The sequence below is a fragment of the Oncorhynchus clarkii genome, chromosome 21 (genome assembly GCF_045791955.1).
Source record: "Oncorhynchus clarkii lewisi isolate Uvic-CL-2024 chromosome 21, UVic_Ocla_1.0, whole genome shotgun sequence".
In the NCBI taxonomy this organism is placed as follows: Eukaryota; Metazoa; Chordata; class Actinopteri; order Salmoniformes; family Salmonidae; genus Oncorhynchus; species Oncorhynchus clarkii.
The window spans coordinates 33,049,512-33,072,008 of NC_092167.1; the positions used below are offsets into that span (position 1 = coordinate 33,049,512).

The 22,497-nt window shown below is 46.4% G+C and overlaps 1 protein-coding gene across 1 annotated transcript in view; it reads right to left on the bottom strand.

The window, feature by feature from the left end:
- Window positions 1–22,497, bottom strand: part of LOC139379418 (dynein, axonemal, heavy chain 2) — a 220,099-nt gene that overhangs the window by 7,813 nt on the left and 189,789 nt on the right. The window contains exons 69-82 of the mRNA XM_071122228.1: window positions 16,134–16,433; window positions 15,870–16,003; window positions 13,035–13,179; window positions 12,294–12,493; window positions 10,931–11,057; window positions 10,283–10,469; window positions 5,044–5,192; window positions 4,364–4,547; window positions 3,824–4,014; window positions 3,448–3,639; window positions 2,937–3,121; window positions 2,105–2,345; window positions 1,823–1,974; window positions 1,581–1,695 (exon numbers count right to left, since the gene is read on the bottom strand). Of these exons, the coding sequence (XP_070978329.1) occupies window positions 1,581–1,695; window positions 1,823–1,974; window positions 2,105–2,345; window positions 2,937–3,121; window positions 3,448–3,639; window positions 3,824–4,014; window positions 4,364–4,547; window positions 5,044–5,192; window positions 10,283–10,469; window positions 10,931–11,057; window positions 12,294–12,493; window positions 13,035–13,179; window positions 15,870–16,003; window positions 16,134–16,433 (2,502 nt within the window). The remainder of the gene's footprint in view (window positions 1–1,580; window positions 1,696–1,822; window positions 1,975–2,104; window positions 2,346–2,936; window positions 3,122–3,447; window positions 3,640–3,823; window positions 4,015–4,363; window positions 4,548–5,043; window positions 5,193–10,282; window positions 10,470–10,930; window positions 11,058–12,293; window positions 12,494–13,034; window positions 13,180–15,869; window positions 16,004–16,133; window positions 16,434–22,497) is intronic.

The following is a 22,497-nucleotide window of genomic DNA, read 5'->3' on the forward strand; positions in this document are numbered from 1 at the left end:
ATATAAAACTGTATTTTTTTGTGAAGAATCAACAACAAGTGGGACACAATCATGAAGTGGAACGACATTTATTGGATATTTCAAACTTTTTTAACAAATCAAAAACTGAAAAATTGGGCGGGCAAAATTATTCAGCCCCCTTAAAAGTTAATACTTTGTAGCGCCACCTTTTGCTGCGATTACAGCTGTAAGTCGCTTGGGGTATGTCTCTATCAGTTTTGCACATCGAGAGACTGAAATTTTTTCCCATTCCTCCTTGCAAAACAGCTCGAGCTCAGTGAGGTTGGATGGAGAGCATTTGTGAACAGCAGTTTTCAGTTCTTTCCACAGATTCTCGATTGGATTCAGGTCTGGACTTTGACTTGGCCATTCTAACACCTGGATATGTTTATTTTTCAACCATTCCATTGTAGATTTTGCTTTATGTTTTGGATCATTGTCTTGTTGGAAGACAAATCTCCGTCCCAGTCTCAGGTCTTTTGCAGACTCCATCAGGTTTTCTTCCAGAATGGTCCTGTATTTGGCTCCATCCATCTTCTCATCAATTTGAACCATCTTCCCTGTCCCTGCTGAAGAAAAGCAGGCCCAAACCATGATGCTGCCACCACCATGTTTGACAGTGGGGATGGTGTGTTCAGGGTGATGAGCTGTGTTGCTTTTAAGCCAAACATAACGTTTTGCATTGTTGCCAAAAAGTTCAATTTTGGTTTCATCTGACCAGAGCACCTTCTTCCACATGTTTGGTGTGTCTCCCAGGTGGCTTGTGGCAAACTTTAAACAACACTTTTTATGGATATCTTTAAGAAATGGCTTTCTTCTTGCCACTCTTCCATAAAGGCCAGATTTGTGCAATATACGACTGATTGTTGTCCTATGGACAGAGTCTCCCACCTCAGCTGTAGATCTCTGCAGTTCATCCAGAGTGATCATGGGCCTCTTGGCTGCATCTCTGATCAGTCTTCTCCTTGTATGAGCTGAAAGTTTAGAGGGACGGCCAGGTCTTGGTAGATTTGCAGTGGTCTGATACTCCTTCCATTTCAATATTATCGCTTGCACAGTGCTCCTTGGGATGTTTAAAGCTTGGGAAATCTTTTTGTATCCAAATCCGGCTTTAAACTTCTTCACAACAGTATCTTGGACATGCCTGGTGTGTTCCTTGTTCTTCATGATGCTCTCTGCGCTTTTAACGGACCTCTGAGACTATCACAGTGCAGGTGCATTTATACGGAGACTTGATTACACACAGGTGGATTGTATTTATCATCATTAGTCATTTAGGTCAACATTGGATCATTCAGAGATCCTCACTGAACTTCTGGAGAGAGTTTGCTGCACTGAAAGTAAAGGGGCTGAATAATTTTGCACGCCCAATTTTTCAGTTTTTGATTTGTTAAAAAAGTTTGAAATATCTCATAAATGTCGTTCCACTTCATGATTGTGTCCCACTTGTTGTTGATTCTTCACAAAAAAATACAGTTTTATATCTTTATGTTTGAAGCCTGAAATGTGGCAAAAGGTCGCAAAGTTCAAGGGGGCCGAATACTTTCGCAAGGCACTGTATGTGTCTGTGTGTGTCCTACCTTAACCCAAAGTGGGGGGACGCGGGCATCGAAGATGCAGTGGAATGTTTCCTCCAGGCTGCTAGACATCACCACCAGACCCTTGATCCCCTTCTCCAGCTCAATCAGAGACGACCTAGACGCACACACGCACGTACGCGCACACACACACACACGCTCAGTTAAACTATCCATCCAGTACTTTGTTTTTACACACACATTTTCAGCTACACCCCCCCCCCCCCCTCCTCTGTCTGTCCTACCTGATGGTGTGTAGCAGGGCATTGTATCTCTGGATCTCCTGCAGTAAAACCACGTTGAGAGGTGAGGGGTCGTCAGCCAGCAGGACTCTGGTCCCTTCATAGTCTATCAGGCCTGGGATCTTCTGCAGCACGTCTGCTGCTAACTCCAATACCTGGAGAGAGAGGGGAGCGACTGAAACTCTTACTGATAGTAAATATGCAGAAAATACAGAGCTACACACACACACACACACACAAATGCACATGACACAGCCTCTAACTGTAAACCCCCCCCCCACCCACCTTATTCTCTCTGGTGGGCCCAGCAGCTGCTCCGGCAGTAGCTCCACTAGTGACCTGGGGCTGCAGGGAGAGCAGGGTGTCAAACAGGGTCCTGGTCTCAGCAATCTGGGAGGCGATGTCGGCGTTGGGGTGCTGGCCGAACACCTCGGGGTGCTCCGTGGCTGGGAGGAGGCTGATGTACTCCCTGTAGGAGGACTGGGGCCCGTCCCGGGGGATGTAGTAGGTAGAGAGAGAGGAGAGTCTAGAGAGAGGGGAGAAGAGACTGTTAACACTACATAACCCTGTAGGAGGACTAGGGCCCGTCCCGGGGGATGTAGTAGAGAGAGAGGAGAGTCTAGATAGAGGGGAGAAGAGACTGTTAACACTACATAACCCTGTAGGAGGACTAGGGCCCGTCCCGGGGGATGTAGTAGGCAGAGAGAGAGGAGAGTCTAGAGAGAGGGGAGAAGAGACTGTTAACACTACATAACCCTGTAGGAGGACTAGGGCCCGTCCCGGGGGATGTAGTAGGCAGAGAGAGAGGAGAGGAAAGTATTACAGTACAACATTGTTGTCCAATCCCAAATTGACCCTTAGAAAGTACTGGATAGGCAGGAATAAGCAGCAACAGGGCTGGACTCCTCAGAGTGACCTGTAATATCAACGCTGGCCACATGGTGGTGCTCACGGTCCTCAGTCTTTATGAGTACCTGTAACCAGACAGCAGCCGCAGTAAGCTCTGCCATGACTAGATCTTTATGTGTGTTTGAGGAGAGAGAGAGTGAAAGAGACAGTCGTTTGTGTGTGTGTGTGTGTATCGCTGTGTGTGTTTGTACGCGCGTGTCATCCTCACTTGAAGAATGGCGCGGCGACGGCGGCCTCACAGAAGTAGTCGTTGATGTACGTGGTGAGCAGGCGTCTGTCAAAGTCGTCAGTCACGTGACCGCCGTAGTTGACCCCGGCGATCAGGTACTTGAGGGCGTCCCAGGGGATCTCCTCGTACTCATCTAAGTACAGACTCATCAGACTCTCACTAACCTGGGGGAGGGATGAGGACACGCCTGCTGTTAGCACCCCTAGGGGGTGATTTATACACTGCTTTTGGTCTCACGCAACAGGATGTAGAGTGGTCAGCATTTTGTTAGTCTTCATTGTCTTACAAGGGAAAGGAGTAGGTGAACAATTCTGTCACCGTTTTCAAGCATTCTTCAACATCAAATCTTCACAATCCATATCAGACTCAGAAATACCTGACATTCCCCTCTCCTAATTGACTATTTTTACCAAGTAGAAAGATCCAAGTTGTGGATAGTTTGAAGACTACGACTGGAAGCCATTTTTGTGTGTGTGTGTGTGTGACTTACCTCGAAGTCAGAGTCGTTGAAGCCGTAGATAATGTTCCAGCCCAGCTGTAGGAACTTCTTCCTCTCTAGGAGGATGCTGTGGAAGAAACAGAGGGCGAAGAGCAGCTTCCTGTAGAGCACAGGCCGGGCACAGCGTGTGAACTGACCCTCTGTCACCAGCTGGTACAGGCGTTTCATATTGGACTTCACACCCTGAGAGGGAGAGGGAGAGAGGGAGAGAGAGAATTGAGTGGGACAAAGGCAAAAGAGAGTAGATCATTCTGAAAATGTATCTAGATGTTTTCTGTTAAAGTGTGTGCCTGCGTGTGTGTGTGTGTGTGTTCCTGCGTGTGTGTGTATGTGTGAGTACAGTAGTGTATATCCTCTCTCTGTCTACCCGAGGCGGTTCGGTGGTCATCTTGATGCCGGCCTGCAGGATAGCGATGGGGAAGTCAGGGTGAGGAGAGGAGCTGAGCCACAGTCTGAAGTCAGGATGGGGCTCCTCCACCTGCAGCTGTTCCACTAACTTATCCAGCTGGGGCATCCAGGACAGACACAGGTGGCAGTTAGCCAGGAACACCCAGTGACCTGTGGAGTGGGAGAGGAGAATAGAGGAAAGAGTGGAGGAGAAGCGATATTAAAAATCAACTTTTCCAAAAACAACAGTACTGATGTATTACGAGTACAATCTGATGTATGGCGATGACATTTGGTCAAGTATAGAGAGGTGTGGCTGAAATCACAACAAGCTACAGGAAGTGACAGCCAGATAGAATATAACAAATGACACTGCAGTCCACAAACAGGGCATGGGGGAGAGAGCGGAAATAAAGATTGAGAGAGAGAGAGAGAGGAGTCCTATGAATACTTAGCAAAGTAACTATCAACGGTGAACGAGAAACAGACGCCGAGAAGAGAGAGAAAGGGAAATTCGTACCGCTCTTCACTCCCTCTTTGATCATGCGTGTGGCAATGGGGGCTTGACCCTGGCCCAGGGAGAGGGCATGGAATTTCCTGCTCATCCCTGAGGCCTCAGCCAGCTGTAGCAGGGCTCCTGTAGGGTCCACCCCCGGAGACAACACGAATATCAGGGGAGTCTTAGTGGTCGAGTCCTCCACCACCTGTGGGAAGCATCAACACAGTGGCAGAGATCAGGGGAGGACCAAGAGAGAAATTACTATTGTATTAGTACAGTTCTTGTTAATGGTCACAGTTGATGGCAGTAGGATGCAAGTATCATTCCCCAATTGGGTTTGTGACAAATGTGTAACTTTTTTACCAAGTGCTTTCACATCAATACATAGAGGATTACTGGGAACAAATGTTTTTCCTGTTCAGGTCAAGTGGTCAGGAATAACTCCAGAAGGCCAGAATGACCCATCTCAAAATGGACCACCTCCACAACACAGGGGATCCATCTTGGCTCTGGTTGGCAGCCATCTTGTGCCAGATCCCTCAGCTGTCATCGAGGCTGAACGTGTCAGCGTGGCAGTGAGACAGTGACACAGAGAGCAGGGGGGGGGGATCAAACAGTCTCCTCCGAGTGTCACTCACAGTCTCGTCACACACACACGCGCGCGCGCACACACACATATGCACACCGACACACACACTCACAGCCTTCATGTCGAGTACGGGCGGCTCCACGAAACGTGATCCCAGGTTGTTGATGATGAAGGCGGCGACGCAGAAGGCGACGCGGTCCTGCCGCAGCGAGCGCACGATCAACATCCTCTGGAGCTCATTACAACCATTCTCCCACTCACCTGGTGTGGGGAGGGTGGACGGAAAAAGAGAGGTCGGGAGGGAGAAGAGCGAGAGGTCGGGAGGGAGAAGAGAGAGAGGTCGGGAGGGAGAAGAGAGAGAGGTCGGAAGGGAGAAGAGAGAGAGGTCGGGAGGGAGAAGAGAGAGAGGTCGGGAGGGAGGGAGAAGAGAGAGAGGTCGGGAAGGAGAAGAGAGAGAGGTCGGGAGGGAGAAGAGAGAGAGGTCGAGGGGGAGGGAGAAGAGAGAGGTCGGGAGGGAGAAGAGAGAGAGGTCGGGAAGGAGAAGAGAGAGAGGTCGGGAGGGAGAAGAGAGAGAGGTCGGGAGGGAGGGAGAAGAGAGAGAGGTCGGGAGGGAGGGAGAAGAGAGAGAGGTCGGGAGGGAGGGAGAAGAGAGAGAGGTCGGGAGGGAGAAGAGAGAGAGGTCGGGAGGGAGAAGAGAGACAGGTCGGGAGGGAGAAGAGAGACAGGTCGGGAAGGAGAAGAGAGACAGGTCGGGAGGGAGAAGAGAGAGAGGTCGGGATGGAGAAGAGAGACAAGTCGGGAGGGAGAAGAGAGAGAGGTCGGGAGGAAGAAGTGAGACAGGTCGGGAGGGAGAAGAGAGAGAGGTCGGGAGGGAGAAGAGAGAGAGGTCGGGAGGGAGGGAGGGAGAAGAGAGAGAGGTCGGGAGGGAGAAGAGAGAGAGGTCGGGAGGGAGGGAGAAGAGCGAGAGGTCAGGAGGGAGAAGAGAGAGAGGTCGGGAAGGAGAAGAGAGAGAGGTCGGGAAGGAGAAGAGAGAGGTCGAGAGGGAGGGAGAAGAGAGAGAGGTCGGGAAGGAGAAGAGAGAGAGGTCGGGAGGGAGAAGAGAGAGAGGTCGGGAGGGAGGGAGAAGAGAGAGAGGTCGGGAGGGAGGGAGAAGAGAGAGAGGTCGGGAGGGAGGGAGAAGAGAGAGAGGTCGGGAGGGAGAAGAGAGAGAGGTCGGGAGGGAGAAGAGAGACAGGTCGGGAGGGAGAAGAGAGAGCGGTCGGGAGGAAGAAGTGAGACAGGTCGGGAGGGAGAAGAGAGAGAGGTCGGGAGGGAGAAGAGAGAGAGGTCGGGAGGGAGGGAGGGAGGGAGAAGAGAGAGAGGTCAGGAGGGAGGGAGAAGAGAGAGAGGTCGGGAGGGAGGGAGAAGAGAGAGAGGTCGGGAGGGAGATGAGAGAGAGGTCGGGAGGGAGAAGAGAGACAGGTCGGGAGGGAGAAGAGAGACAGGTCGGGAAGGAGAAGAGAGACAGGTCGGGAGGGAGAAGAGAGAGAGGTCGGGATGGAGAAGAGAGACAAGTCGGGAGGGAGAAGAGAGAGAGGTCGGGAGGGAGGGAGAAGAGCGAGAGGTCAGGAGGGAGAAGAGAGAGAGGTCGGGAAGGAGAAGAGAGAGAGGTCGGGAAGGAGAAGAGAGAGGTCGAGAGGGAGGGAGAAGAGAGAGAGGTCGGGAAGGAGAAGAGAGAGAGGTCGGGAGGGAGAAGAGAGAGAGGTCGGGAGGGAGGGAGAAGAGAGAGAGGTCGGGAGGGAGGGAGAAGAGAGAGAGGTCGGGAGGGAGGGAGAAGAGAGAGAGGTCGGGAGGGAGAAGAGAGAGAGGTCGGGAGGGAGAAGAGAGACAGGTCGGGAGGGAGAAGAGAGAGCGGTCGGGAGGAAGAAGTGAGACAGGTCGGGAGGGAGAAGAGAGAGAGGTCGGGAGGGAGAAGAGAGAGAGGTCGGGAGGGAGGGAGGGAGAAGAGAGAGAGGTCAGGAGGGAGGGAGAAGAGAGAGAGGTCGGGAGGGAGGGAGAAGAGAGAGAGGTCGGGAGGGAGATGAGAGAGAGGTCGGGAGGGAGAAGAGAGACAGGTCGGGAGGGAGAAGAGAGACAGGTCGGGAAGGAGAAGAGAGACAGGTCGGGAGGGAGAAGAGAGAGAGGTCGGGATGGAGAAGAGAGACAAGTCGGGAGGGAGAAGAGAGAGAGGTCGGGAGGAAGAAGTGAGACAGGTCGGGAGGGAGAAGAGAGAGAGGTCGGGAGGGAGAAGAGAGAGAGGTCGGGAGGGAGGGACGGAGAAGAGAGAGAGGTCGGGAGGGAGAAGAGAGAGAGGTCGGGAGGGAGGGAGAAGAGCGAGAGGTCAGGAGGGAGAAGAGAGAGAGGTCGGGAAGGAGAAGAGAGAGAGGTCGGGAAGGAGAAGAGAGAGAGGTCGGGAGGGAGAAGAGAGAGAGGTCGGGAGGGAGAAGAGAGACAGGTCGAGAGGGAGAAGAGAGAGAGGTCGAGAGGGAGAAGAGAGAGGTCGAGAGGGAGGGAGAAGAGAGAGAGGTCGGGAAGGAGAAGAGAGAGAGGTCGGGAGGGAGAAGAGAGAGAGGTCGGGAGGGAGGGAGAAGAGAGAGAGGTCGGGAGGGAGGGAGAAGAGAGAGAGGTCGGGAGGGAGAAGAGAGAGAGGTCGGGAGGGAGAAGAGAGACAGGTCGGGAGGGAGAAGAGAGAGCGGTCGGGAGGAAGAAGTGAGACAGGTCGGGAGGGAGAAGAGAGAGAGGTCGGGAGGGAGAAGAGAGAGAGGTCGGGAGGGAGGGAGGGAGAAGAGAGAGAGGTCAGGAGGGAGGGAGAAGAGAGAGAGGTCGGGAGGGAGGGAGAAGAGAGAGAGGTCGGGAGGGAGATGAGAGAGAGGTCGGGAAGGAGAAGAGAGAGAGGTCGGGAGGGAGAAGAGAGAGAGGTCGGGAGGGAGAAGAGAGACAGGTCGGGAGGGAAAAGAGAGAGCGGTCGGGAGGAAGAAGTGAGACAGGTCGGGAGGGAGAAGAGAGAGAGGTCGGGAGGGAGAAGAGAGAGAGGTCGGGAGGGAGGGAGGGAGAAGAGAGAGAGGTCAGGAGGGAGGGAGAAGAGAGAGAGGTCGGGAGGGAGGGAGAAGAGAGAGAGGTCGGGAGGGAGATGAGAGAGAGGTCGGGAAGGAGAAGAGAGAGAGGTCGGGAAGGAGAAGAGAGAGAGGTCGGGAGGGAGAAGAGAGAGAGGTCGGGAGGGAGAGGAGAGACAGGTCGGGAGGGAGAAGAGAGAGAGGTCGAGAGGGAGGGAGAAGAGAGAGGTCGAGAGGGAGGGAGAAGAGAGAGAGGTCGGGAAGGAGAAGAGAGAGAGGTCGGGAGGGAGGGAGAAGAGAGAGAGGTCGGGTCGGGAGGGAGAAGAGAGAGAGGTCGGGAGGGAGAAGAGAGAGAGTTCGGGAGGGAGAAGAGAGAGAGGTCGGGAGGGAGAAGAGAGAGAGGTCGGGAGGGAGAAGAGAGAGAGGTCGGGAAGAAGAAGAGAGAGAGGTCGGGATGGAGAAGAGAGACAGGTCGGGAGGGAGAAGAGAGAGGTCGGGAGGGAGAAGAGAGACAGGTCGGGAGGGAGAAGAGAGACAGGTCGGGAGGGAGAAGAGAGACAGGTCGGGAGGGAGAAGAGAGACAGGTCGGGAGGGAGAAGAGAGAGAGGTCGGGAGGGAGAAGAGAGAGAGGTCGGGAGGGAGAAGAGAGACAGGTCGGGAGGGAGAAGAGAGACAGGTCGGGAGGGAGAAGAGACAGGTCGGGAGGGAGAAGAGAGACAGGTCGGGAGGGAGAAGAGAGACAGGTCGGGAGGGAGAAGAGAGACAGGTCGGGAGGGAGAAGAGAGACAGATCGGGAGGGAGAAGAGAGACAGGTCGGGAGGGAGAAGAGAGACAGGTCGGGAGGGAGAGGGATGGGGGAGGAGACAGAAAGACAGTGAGGTTGAAGAAGAAGGATGGAAGGTGACAAGGGGAGACAGAAACACAGCGTTGGTTGGGTGTTTTCAGAAACACCAGTGATAACTAAACTTCGCAACTAAAGTCCCGGTGTTAAAACCACAATGAATCACAATGGCATGAATGGCAAATGGGTTTTAGATAAACAATAGATTTTAATGGCAAGCCGGGAGGAAAAATTATGGCAGCAAGTTCCATCATGTAATTCTACTAATATTGAGCTGAACTTTGTGTGATTTAATTAACATGATGACATAAAGCAGTGATAGTGACAGAGGCACACACTGCTACGTGATAGGCATCAATAGTCCTTCAGCACGGAGAGAGGGAGAGAAAGAGAGACTCAGTGAACAAAGCCTTGCTTTTCAGAGAGACCGCCGTAGGCAGACCTGGCTCTCAAGAGAAGACAGGCTATGTGCACACTGCCCACAAAATGAGGTGGAAATTGAGCTTCACTTCCTAACCTGCCAAATGTTTGACCATATTAGAGACACATACTTCCCTCAGATTACACAGATCCACAAAGTAATTCTCAAAAATTCAAATTTTGATAAGCTCCCATATCTACTGGGTGAAATACCAGTGTGCATCACAGCAGCAGATCTGTGACCTGTTGTCACAAGAAAAGGTCAACCAGTGAAGAACAAACACCATTATAAATACAACCCATATTTATGTTTATTTATTTTCCCTTTTGTAATTTAACTATTTGCACATCATCACAACAGTGTATATAGACATAATATGACATTTGAAATGTCTCTATTCCTTGGAACTTTTGTAAGAGTATTGTTGAGAGAGAGAGAGAGAGAGAGAGAGACAGAGAGAGAGAAAGAGACAGAGAGAGAGAGAGAGAGAGAGAGAGAGAGAGAGAGAGAGAGAGAGAGAGAGAGAGAGACGGTACCCAACTGTTGCACATAAGAGAACAAGATGGGATTCATTTATAGAGACACATGTTCACTTATACGCAGGCATGACACATACTGTGTACTCACTCCCACAAGCTCCCAACCCTACCCCTCTCACCAGGTAGCTGCGCGGTCTCTCCCCACCCTACCCCTCTCACCAGGTAGCTGTGCGGTCTCTCCCAACCCTACCCCTCTCACCAGGTAGCTGTGCGGTCTCTCCCAACCCTACCCCTCTCACCAGGTAGCTGTGCGGTCTCTCCCCACCCTACCCCTCTCACCAGGTAGCTGTGCGGTCTCTCCCAACCCTACCCCTCTCACCAGGTAGCTGTGCGGTCTCTCCCAACCCTACCCCTCTCACCAGGTAGCTGTGCGGTCTCTCCCAACCCTACCCCTCTCACCAGGTAGCTGTGCGGTCTCTCCCAACCCTACCCCTCTCACCAGGTAGCTGTGCGGTCTCTCCCAACCCTACCCCTCTCACCAGGTAGCTGTGCGGTCTCAGGCCCGGCACTCGTGTACCAAAGGTTCCAGTCTCGGGGGTACTGTTCAAAGGAGGCCATGAGGCCGTGGAAGTTAGTCAGCTTGTCCAGCTCTGTCACGTTGTCCCAGTTCGACTCAGCCAGCCAGCTAGAACACGGGTTCTCCATCTGACTCTCTTTATCTAGAACCTAGAGGGGAGGGAGAGAGAGAGAGAGAGGGGAGGGAGGGGAGAGATAGATACATTTCAAGGGATGTGTTTTATATTTTTGATGGCACCTGTATAGCTGCCCAGTCAGTACTAGCTCTTGTAACACACGTCTGAGTCTGCTGCGTGAGGAAGATTTATTGACTAACTGTGTGCTTGACAAAACCTTCCCCATTAATCCTCATAGGATTAATACAATTGTGATGAATTGTATGGCACATTCAGTCTGTTCTCTGTGTGTGTGTGTGTGTGTGTGTGTGTGTGTGTGTGTGTGTGTGTGTGTGTGTGTGTGTGTGTGTGTGTGTATGTGTGTGTGTGCACATATCTGTGTGTGTGTGTGCGCATATCTGTGTGTGTGTGTGTGTGTGTGCATATCTGTGTGTGTGTGTGTGTGTGTGCATATCTGTGTGTGTGTGTGTGTGTGTGTGTGTGTGTGTGTCTCACCAATCCTCCCCTGAGGAAGAAGCTGTATTCCTCCATGTTGAGTTTACCAGCCACCTCCAGGATCTTGGCACAAATCTGGAAACTGAAGAGCAGCTTGTGGACCTCAAACAGGCCACGACACGTGTACCTGGAGAAGACGGGGAGCGGCTTGATCAAACTCCGGTGGTGCACACACTGGACGAAGAGGTTAAACAGTACAGGACTCTATTGTATCTCTATGGTCATCTGTCTCTAGTATCTAAAGTACGGTCCGTGTGTTCTTTTGTTACCTACTTCAAAACTTTTGGTCCTGTATAATAGCTTCACATTTAAATTCACATTATTCCAAAATTCATCATCATTCCTATCATTATCCGAGTTCAGTCCCTGTAGACGGCGATATGTGTGGTAGTCGTTGAGGTTATATTATGTTGTACCTGTAGACGGCGGTATGTGTGGTAGTCGTTGAGGTTATATTATGTTGTACCTGTAGACGGCGGTATGTGTGGTAGTCGTTGAGGTTATATTATGTTGTACCTGTAGACGGCGGTATGTGTGGTAGTCGTTGAGGTTATATTATGTTGTACCTGTAGACGGCGGTATGTGTGGTAGTCGTTGAGGTTATATTATGTTGTACCTGTAGACAGCGTATGTGTGGTAGTCGTTGAGGTTATATTATGTTGTACCTGTAGACAGCGGTATGTGTGGTAGTCGTTGAGGTTATATTATGTTGTACCTGTAGACGGCGGTATGTGTGGTAGTCGTTGAGGTTATATTATGTTGTACCTGTAGACGGCGGTATGTGTGGTAGTCGTTGAGGTTATATTATGTTGTACCTGTAGACGGCGGTATGTGTGGTAGTCGTTGAGGTTATATTATGTTGTACCTGTAGACGGCGGTATGTGTGGTAGTCGTTGAGGTTATATTATGTTGTACCTGTAGACGGCGGTATGTGTGGTAGTCGTTGAGGTTACATTATGTTGTACCTGTAGACGGCGGTATGTGTGGTAGTCGTTGAGGTTATATTATGTTGTACCTGTAGACGGCGGTATGTGTGGTAGTCGTTGAGGTTATATTATGTTGTACCTGTAGACGGCGGTATGTGTGGTAGTCGTTGAGATTATATTATGTTGTACCTGTAGACAGCGTATGTGTGGTAGTCGTTGAGGTTATATTATGTTGTACCTGTAGACGGCGGTATGTGTGGTAGTCGTTGAGGTTATATTATGTTGTACCTGTAAACGGCGGTATGTGTGGTAGTCGTTGAGGTTATATTATGTTGTACCTGTAAACGGCGGTATGTGTGGTAGTCGTTGAGGTTATATTATGTTGTACCTGTAGACAGCGTATGTGTGGTAGTCGTTGAGGTTATATTATGTTGTACCTGTAGACAGAGTATGTGTGGTAGTCGTTGAGGTTGGCGATCCTCTCGTCCAGTTTGTGTGAGCGCTGACTCTTCTCTATGCTGAGGTTGAACAGGTCTATGTAGGCATCCAGACTGAACTGGTACATGGGGTCGATACGGCCCATATCGTTTAATACAAAGAACAGGATAGAGGCCCGCTGGGCACAAGGACGGTACGCCTAGAGGGGAGGACACGGATGTATGGCTTTCATGAAAACAGACATTTATTTTGACATGGTCAGTAACACTTAACTTAGAATGGCGATGATGTAGCGGTTATAAAGCTAATATACCTGACATAAAGATACATAATGTTCTGTTATGTCTACAGTCATTTATACAACTTTAAGGACCTTTATGCAGTGTAAGACAATGTCTGCTCTGTCAGCACTCTTTCTGTCCTGCTCCCTCCACCTCTCTATTCTCCCTTTCTCCCTCCTACCCTCCCTACCTCCCTCACCCCACCTCTCTATTCTCCCTCCTACCCTCCCTACCTCCCTCCCTCCTCCTCTCTATTCTCCCTCCTACCCTCCCTACCTCCCTCCCTCCACCTCTCTATTCTTCCTTTCTCCCTCCCGACTGACCCCCTCTTTCCCTCCTCACACCCATTCTCCCTCCTTACCCTCTCCCTCCCGCCTCACCCCCTCCTTCCCTCCTTCCTTCCCACTCTCTCTCCCTCCCTCCTACCCTCCCTACCTCCCTCCCTCCCTCCCTCCTCACCTCTCTGGCCGTGTCGATCTTGATCTCAGTCAGTTCGCTGGTCTCCAGTTGTTCCGAGACCTCTGTGGCCGTCACCTTAGATGTCTGCAGGGTGTTCACCAGCTGAACATCATCCAGGAGAGAACCCGTTGCCTCGTTCAACAGCCTGCAATACATACACTTATTATTTAAAAAAAACTTTTTCTAGCACAGTGATGGTTACCAGCACTTTTCTGAAGAAGGCTTTAATCTGGAAGATCATTCTACTGTATATGGTTGTTTCTTTTTTATTTAAATGCACGTATTGTAAATCATTCTGAATAAAATAACGGAAATAATAAAATGATTAGAACATGACTAAAATGTCATGTGGAAATTGTAGCTAGGACATTAACAGACAGTTGGGTCAGTCTAATAAAGTAGTGTAGTATTACTATTTACTATTAGTGTAGTATGTATAGTAGTGTAGTATGTATAGTAGTGTAGTGTGTAGTATGTATAGTAGTGTAGTGTGTAGTATGTATAGTAGTGTAGTATGTAGTAGTGTAGTGTGTATAGTAGTGTATTATGCATAGTAGTGTAGTGGGTAGTATGTATAGTATTGTAGTATGTATAGTAGTGTAGTATGAATAGTAGTGTAGTATGTAGTGTGTATAGTAATGTAGTATGTAGTGTGTATAGTAATGTAGTATGTAGTAGTGTAGTATGTATAGTAGTGTATTATGTAGTAGTGTAGTGTGTATAGCAGTATGTATAGTAGTGTAGTATGTCGTAGTGTAGTATGTATAGTAGTGTAGTAGTGTAGTATGTATAGTAGTGTAGTGTGTATAGTAGTGTAGTGTGTATAGTAGTGTAGTATGTATATTAGTGTAGTATGTATAGTTGTGTAGTATGTATAGTAGTGTAGTATGAATAGTAGTGTAGTATGTAGTGTGTATAGTAATGTAGTATGTATATTAGTGTAGTATGTATAGTATTGTAGTATGTATAGTAGTGTAGTATGAATAGTAGTGTAGTATGTAGTGTGTATAGTAATGTAGTATGTAGTGTGTATAGTAATGTAGTATGTAGTAGTGTAGTATGTATAGTAGTGTATTATGTAGTAGTGTAGTGTGTATAGCAGTATGTATAGTAGTGTAGTATGTCGTAGTGTAGTATGTATAGTAGTGTAGTAGTGTAGTATGTATAGTAGTGTAGTGTGTATAGTAGTGTAGTATGTATATTAGTGTAGTATGTATAGTTGTGTAGTATGTATAGTTGTGTAGTATGTGTAGTAGTGTATTATGTATAGTAGTGTAGTGGGTAGTATGTATAGTATTGTAGTATGTATAGTAGTGTATTATGTATAGTATTGTAGTATGTATAGTAGTGTAGTATGTATAGTAGTGTAGTATGTAGTGTGTATAGTAATGTAGTGTAGTATGTATAGTAGTGTATTATGTAGTCGTGTAGTGTGTATAGCAGTATGTGTAGTATGTCGTAGTGTAGTATGTATAGTAGTGTAGTGTGTAGTGTGTATAGTAATGTAGTGTAGTATAGTTGTATGTATAGTAATGTAGTATGTAGTAGTGTAGTATGTATAGTAGTGTAGTAGTGTAGTATGTATAGTAGTGTAGTGTGTATAGTAGTGTAGTATGTATATTAGTGTAGTATGTATAGTTGTGTAGTATGTATAGTTGTGTAGTATGTATAGTAGTGTATTATGTATAGTAGTGTAGTGGGTAGTATGTATAGTAGTGTAGTATGTATAGTAGTGTAGTATGTAGTGTGTATAGTAATGTAGTGTAGTATGTATAGTAGTGTATTATGTAGTCGTGTAGTGTGTATAGCAGTATGTGTAGTATGTCGTAGTGTAGTATGTATAGTAGTGTAGTGTGTATAGTAGTGTAGTATGTATAGTAGTGTAGTATGGGGTGGCAGTTGGCCTAGCGGTTAAGAGCGTTGGAGTATTGAGAGTGTTGTAGTATGTATAGTAGTGTAGTATGTATAGTAGTGTAGTATGTATAGTAGTGTAGTATGTAGTGTGTATAGTAATGTAGTGTAGTATAGTTGTATGTATAGTAATGTAGTATGTAGTAGTGTAGTATGTATAGTAGTGTAGTGGGTAGTATGTATAGTAGTGTAGTGTGTAGTGGGTAGTATGTATAGTAGTGTAGTATGTAGTAGTGTAGTGCGTATAGTAGTATGTATAGTAATGTAGTATGTAGTAGTGTAGTATGTATAGTAGTGTATTATGTAGTAGTGTAGTATGTAGCAGTGTAGTATGTATAGTAGTGTAGTGTGTAGTATGTGTAGTAGTGTAGTGTGTATAGTAGTGTAGTATGTATAGTAGTGTAGTATGTATAGTAGTGTAGTATGTATAGTAGTGTAGTATGTATAGTTGTGTAGTATGTATAGTAGTGTAGTATGTATAGTAGTGTAGTATGTATAGTAGTGTAGTATGTAGTGTAGTATGTATTGTATAGTGTAGTATGTATAGTAGTGTAGTATGTAGTAGTGTAGTATGTATAGTAGTGTGTGTATAGTAATGTAGTGTGTAGTGTGTGTAGTAGTGTAGTGTGTATAGTAGTGTTGTATGTATAGTAGTGGGTAGTATGTATAGTAGTGTAGTATGTAGTAGTGTAGTATGTATAGTAATGTAGTATGTAGTAGTGTAGTATGTATAGTAGTGTAGTATGGGGTGGCAGTTGGCCTAGCGGTTAAGAGCGTTGGGCCGAAAGGTCGCTGGTACGAATCCACGAGCCGACTAGGTGAAAAATCTGTTGATGTGCCCTTGGGCAAGACACTCAACCCTAATTGCTCCTGTAAGTTGCTCTGGATAGGATCGTCTGCTAAATGACTCAAATGTAAATGTACCTGAGGATCTCGTCCTCCAGCTCCTGTAGTTTCCTCTTGCCAGAGGCAATGTTGATGACTAGAGAGTCTTTCTGCTCCTCTAACTCTGGACGCTCCTTCCTCACCACGATCCCTAGGAGCTGAGCCTCCAGGCCCTGGCATATATACACAAGGTTCAAAATATACACACACACGCAATGTGGACATGTCGAAACACACTCATCTGCATACACAGATTACGCATACAAATGCAAAGATTACACACACACAAACACATGTGCCGACCTGCTCCTTGACAGCAAAATTGACGATGGTGGTCTTGGTGGAGATCTCGGGGGTGTAGTGAGGGTTGGACAGCTTGGTGGTGATGTAGAATCTGAACTCTGGGCTGTACTCCACCTCTTTATCACCTAACTTCATCAGGAGCCTTCCACCGACGTGTGTGAGAGACTTGTTGAGGATGGGGGCCAGCGAGGGATCCAGTTCCTCCTGGACGTTCTGCAGCAGAACTGGAGAACCAAACTGGACCGCATTCTCCAAGATACGCAGGAAGTCTGGCATCTGAAGGTCTATCACTTTCAGACCCTGAGAGGGAGAAAGCGAGAGAAAGAAAGAGGGAGAGACCAAGACAAATAAACAAACAAAACAAAAGCAAATACTAGTGATGGAAAGCATGAAAGCAAAATGAGAGATGAGAAAGCGAGCGAAGACAGTCCAGTGAATGAGAGAAGAAAAAGCAAACAGTGAAAAACGACCGCACAAAAAAGCCTGGTCAGACAGAGGAGTAGACATTGTTTCACGCCTGCAGCGTTGGGCGATCAGTGCTTTTTGAGGTTGGTTCGGTTTCACTTTTGGTTCGATTATTTAAAAAATAATCACTATTTCTACGTATCCCCTCTTGATCCTGCATTCTTCTTTCCCTTACGAAGCAGGCGTAAAAGAAACACAGACTGGACAAGCAATCACACAATGGATTATGGAGGTTGTAGTTAATTATCACATTTCCGACGCTAAACTATGTAGAACATTGGCCTGTTGGAAACTACAACTTCCTACTACATCACACAGTTCGGGCATGTTCTGATTTATCTGTAGAGAAACTGCAGCGCACCGTACGCATTGAGCTCACAGAATAAAAAAAAACTAAATTCAACTAATTGAACCCACTCGATCAATTAGTTGTTTAAAAAACAAAAAAATCTGTTACCGTTGCTAAAGCCATTGCCCAATTGTCCCCAAATGTCAGCGTTTTGGATGTATTATAGGAGTGCATTGGAGTAGAGTGATGCTGATGAGACTAGGCTAAAAGCAGCTGGAGAGAGGAGTGAAAGGTCAGAGAGGGAGAGAAAGAACAAAGGAGAGGAGGGAGGGAGGGTGGGTGGGTCCTGGACATACACAACTGTTCAAAAGTTTGGAGTCACTAAGAAATGTCCTTGTTTTTGAAAGAAAAGCATATTTTTTGTCAGTTAAAATAACATCAAATTGATCAGAAATACAGTGTAGACATTGTTAATGTTGTAAATTACTATTGTAGCTGGAAACAGCTGCTTTTTTATGGAATATATACATAGGCGTACAGAGGCCCATTATCAGTGTTACCACTGGAACGTTGTGTTAGCTAATCCAAGTTTATCATTTTAAAAGGCTAATGTATCAACTCGTCAATCTATTCTTGTTCTGAGAAATGAAGGCTATTCCATGCGAGAAATTGCCAAGAAACTGAAGATCTCATACAAAGCTGTGTACTACTCCCTTCACAGAACAGCGCAAACTGGCTCTAACCAGAATAGAAAGAAGAGTGGGAGGCCCCAGTGCACAACTGAGCAAGAAGACAAGTGTCTAGTTTGAGAAACAGACCCCTCACAAGTCCTCAACTGGCAGCTTCATTAAATAGTACCTGCAAAACACCAGACTCTACGTTAACAGTGAAGAGGCTGCTCCGGGATGCTGGCCTTCAACGTGAGAGTTAAGTGTTATTTAATGTTAGTTTATATGCGGAGCATCTACAGACGACGAGTTAGTTCAAACTGTATGTCTATGTAACAGTGTAGCTTCCGTCCCTCTCCTCGCCCCAACCTGGCCTCAAACCAGGGACCCTCTGCACACATCAACAACAGTCACCCACGAAGCATCTTTACCCATCGGGCCACAAAAGCCGCGGCCCTTGCAGAGCAAGGGGAACAACTACTTTAAGGTCTCAGAGCGAGTGACGTCACCGATTGAAACGCCATTAGCGTGCACCCTGCTAACTAGCTAGCCATTTCACATCGGTTACATCTAGACACCCTAAAGTTTGTGTGTTAGTCAAGGAGTGCTTCGTTTGGGGAAGTCACTCAAGAAAGGGACGGGAGGGGGGATGGTGTCTGAGTTTTATGTTCACATTTATTAATACAGGTGGCACGACAAGCTCCAGTACGGCAGGACGTTTTTCTTTTGGGCTTTGTATGACAGCAACAATTTGATCTAAAATAAGAAATGCCACATAGTGACGGAGCACAGAGTAGACCCAGTGGAATAAAGATAGTCAGCTGGAACTGTAATGACTTAGGTCATGTCGTGAAACGAGCTAAGGTTTTCTCTCATCTTAAATCACTTCTTCAGAGAAGCTCATATTAAACGCTCCGCTCAGGCCCAGCGACGAGTCGGCTGAATCGGTCAGATATACCAGTCTAACTTTGATGCAAAAGCGAGAGGGGTAGCAAAGGAAAAACAAGTGTTATTGTTGGACGTGACTTTAACTGTACGTTAGATCCTCTTTTAGATAAACAACTATCAAGGTCACTTCAACAATCAAATGCCAGTGCCTGTCTAAATACATTGTTGACAAACATTAGCATTTTTGATATTTGGAGACTGACGCACCCAACATATAAGGATTATTCTTTATTTTCATCAGTTCAAAAATCCTATTCAAGAATATAATTTTTTTTGTTAGACTACAAACTAATTTCAGCAGCTGCGTCGGTTACCTATCACCCTATTCTAATTGCGGACCACTCTCCTCTGTCCATGGTGCTGAAACTCTACACTATGTCGACAGGTCGGCGACCGTGGCGCTTAGACGCATACCTGTTGAAAGATTAGTCTTTTTGTCAGTATTTGAAGGAGCAGATTGACTTTTTCCTCGGAGCTAACGACACGGGGGATGTTGACGACTCCACCCTTTGGGAATCTCTAAAGGCTGTGATTAGAGGGTACAGTATTTATTATACATCAGAAAGGAAGAAACGCGCCAATACTAGGCTGAGAGAAATTGAAAGAGAGTTAGGGGAACAGGAGAACGTTTTTAGGACGAATTTCTCGAATACAGTCCTTGAGAAGATCACAAAGTTAAAATATGAATACAATACCATCCTTTCGAAACGGGTGGGCTCTTTACTTGCTAGAACGCAACAAAGTTATTTTGAACTGGGTGACAAAACACATCAATTATTAGCAAGACAGCTAAGGCATGTACAGGCATCTAGAGCTATTCACAAAATAAAAGACAAGAAGGGTAAAATAGTAACAGATCCGCAGGATATTAATAAATGCGTTGCGCAGTTTTACCCAGAGCTATACCAATCAAAATGCGATGCTACTGATCCACAAACTATGGAACGCTTTCTCGCTGAATGTGAACTTCCTAAACTAGACAGGGGGGCAGCTTCTGCACTTGATGCAGGGATAACTTTAGAGGAGATTAACACAGCGACGGCACAATTTCCAAACAGCAAGGCCCCTGGACCCGATGGATATGTAATAGAATTCTATAAGAAGTACTGCGCCAGTCTATCTCCACTTATGTTGCGAATGTTTAAACAATCCGAAGAAAATGCCAAACTTCCGCAAACACTGTGAGGCTACAATAGCACTGATCTTGGAAAAAAAGAGATTCCATGGAGATGTCGTCTTATCACCACCTCGTGTCGTTACTCCCCATAGAAAATAAGGTGTTGACAAAGATATTTGCAAACCGATTGAAAAAATATATTTCTGACATCATACACCCTGACCAGACAGGTTTTTATCCCGGGCCAACATATATACTACAATTTGAGACGTAATGTAACATGATCATAAAGTTGAAAATAAAGTCTGGAGCATTTCGGGTTTGGAAAGGAATTTATTAATTGGATAATAATTATTTATGCACACCCAATGGCGTCCGTGGTGACCAATCAGGAAATGTCGCAGTCATTCCACCTGTTCAAGGGCTGCCGACAGGGGTGCCCTATTTCGCCTGCTCTCTTCGCTGTAGCCATGGAACCCCTTGCTACTCGCATTCAGGGCATGTTCCGATATAGCTTCTGTTAAAATAAAATACAGGCAGCACAAAATGTCCCTATATGCAGACGATGTTCTTTTGTTTTTATCCAAGCCTAAAACTTCTATTCCCCCCTTACTTAACTTGATAAATACATTCGGCGTATTCTCTGGCTACAAGATAAACTGGCAAAAAAGCGAATTGATGCTGATATCACGGCCTGTGGATATGCAATTTCTGCAATCTACCCCATTTAGAACAGCGATGGACAAGTTCACAAGCCTTGGCATTGTAGTGACAAGAGACCTTGATCAGCTATTGAAAGCAAATTGGGACATGAACATTTATCAACTTAAACAAAATATAGATTTTGGGAAAAATCTGCCTATCTCCTTGGTATAAACGCTATTAAAATGGTTGTCCTACCCAGGTTTCTTTACCTCTTCCAATGTCTACCCAATTTCATACCACAAAGCCATTTTAAGAAACTGGATTCAATAGTAACTCCATTTTTATGGGATAACAAGGCAGCCAGAATTTCAAAGAAGCATTTATGCAAGTACAAGATAGAGGGGGGCTTTGGCCTTCCTCACTTCAAACTGTATTATTGGGCTGCTAATCTGGACATTGTGTCTTTCTGGAGGGAAAGTTTACCTGCGATCAGACAGAAGGATATGCCTTCATGGCTTTTGATTGAGCAGGCCTCCTGTCAACGTTCCTCACTCCCTGCACTTGTTAATAGTCCATCATATGTGAAAAAAGCCACTTATGACTCTAATCCAGTCATTTGTCATACTCTTAGGATCTGTAAACAGATTAGGTATTTTCTTAACATACCCACTGTTTACATAGACAGCCCAATTTGCCTGAATCATGCTTTCCACCCTGCATTGGATGATGTGGTGTTTTCACAGTGGAGGGAGAAGGGCCTCAGAACAATTGGTCATTTATACATTGATGGTCAGTTTGCTTCATTTCAACAATTGCAGGGAAAGTTCAACATTCCAACAACACATTTTTTCAGATACCTCCAAATCAGGAATTTCTTAAGGACACAAACCCAACAGTATGGCATTAAGCCAAATAATCCCACAATAGATAGCCTGATCCTTGTCTAACCCCATTCAAAAGGGTCGGTCTCTAGACTGTATGATGTGCTACAGGCCCACATAGAGGTATCCAGAGTAACTATTAAAAGGGCTTGGGAACAAGAACTTGGTTCAGAAATCTCAGATGAGGACTGAGTAGAAGCTCTCAGGAATATAAACCACAGTTCAGTGAATGCCAGACACAACCTTGTACAGTTTAAGGTGATACACAGGTTACATTACTCAAAAGTGAAACTGCATAAAATATTCCCGGACACCTGTGTGAGAGGTGCAAGCAGGTTGAGGGGACATTGACCCACTTATTTCGGACATGTCCTAAATTACATGCTTACTGGGCTCTCATTTGTAATGACTTATCTAAAGCCTTTGATAGAGTTATAGCCCCTGTCTCTCTTTGTACTCTATTAGCCAAAAGGATCATATTGTAATTTTGGAAACTGGAGACTGCACCTACCTTTGAAATGTGGTCACGGGATTTAGGGAATGTAATACATATGGAAGGATTCGATACAATACCTCCAATAGAAGTCCAATGTTTTACAAAATATGTCAGCCAATACTGGATAAATGGTCCCATCCCGCTTCATAACTGGTTGACGATCTGCTGCTACTCTGTGCTGTACTCCACTCAGTATTTATTTTTGGCTGAACTACACTGCTTGTAATGACTATATGCTGTCTTCTTATACATGTACCACCTAATAGGATGTTGTTTTATTTGGTGTATGTGTAAATTAAGTTTTGTTTTGTCCTCTAAATTGGCCATCCCATTCAACAGTACAATGAATGTCAATGTTTGTATTGTTGTCCTTTTTAATACATTTTGTAATGGAAAAAATAAAACATATAAAAAATGTTAACTGTCAACACTATATTTCTGATCAATTTGATGTTATTTCAACGGACCAAAAATGTGCTTTTCTTTCAAAAACAAGGAGATTTCTAAGTAACCACAACCGTTTGAACGGTAGTGTACATCAGAAGTGAAATTGGCCAGAGAAGAGAGGAGAAGAAAGGAAAGGTAGTCCTGGCCAGACGTGGGTGAAAATTGGTGTCGTCTGTCTTGTCTGAGAGTGGCAGAAAAAAAGGCCTGGTGACCCACAGACTGGTCTAGACTGAGAAAAACAGAAGGGGTGCCTGAGTCACTCTCTCTTCCCCATCACTCACTCTTAGGTTAACTACACACACCTGCCTATTCTCTCTCTGTTTCTTTCAAACACACACACACACACACAAAAGGTGCCTTTTGAAGAAATGGACTGTTTTTTACTGACGTTACCTTACTGACCGAGAG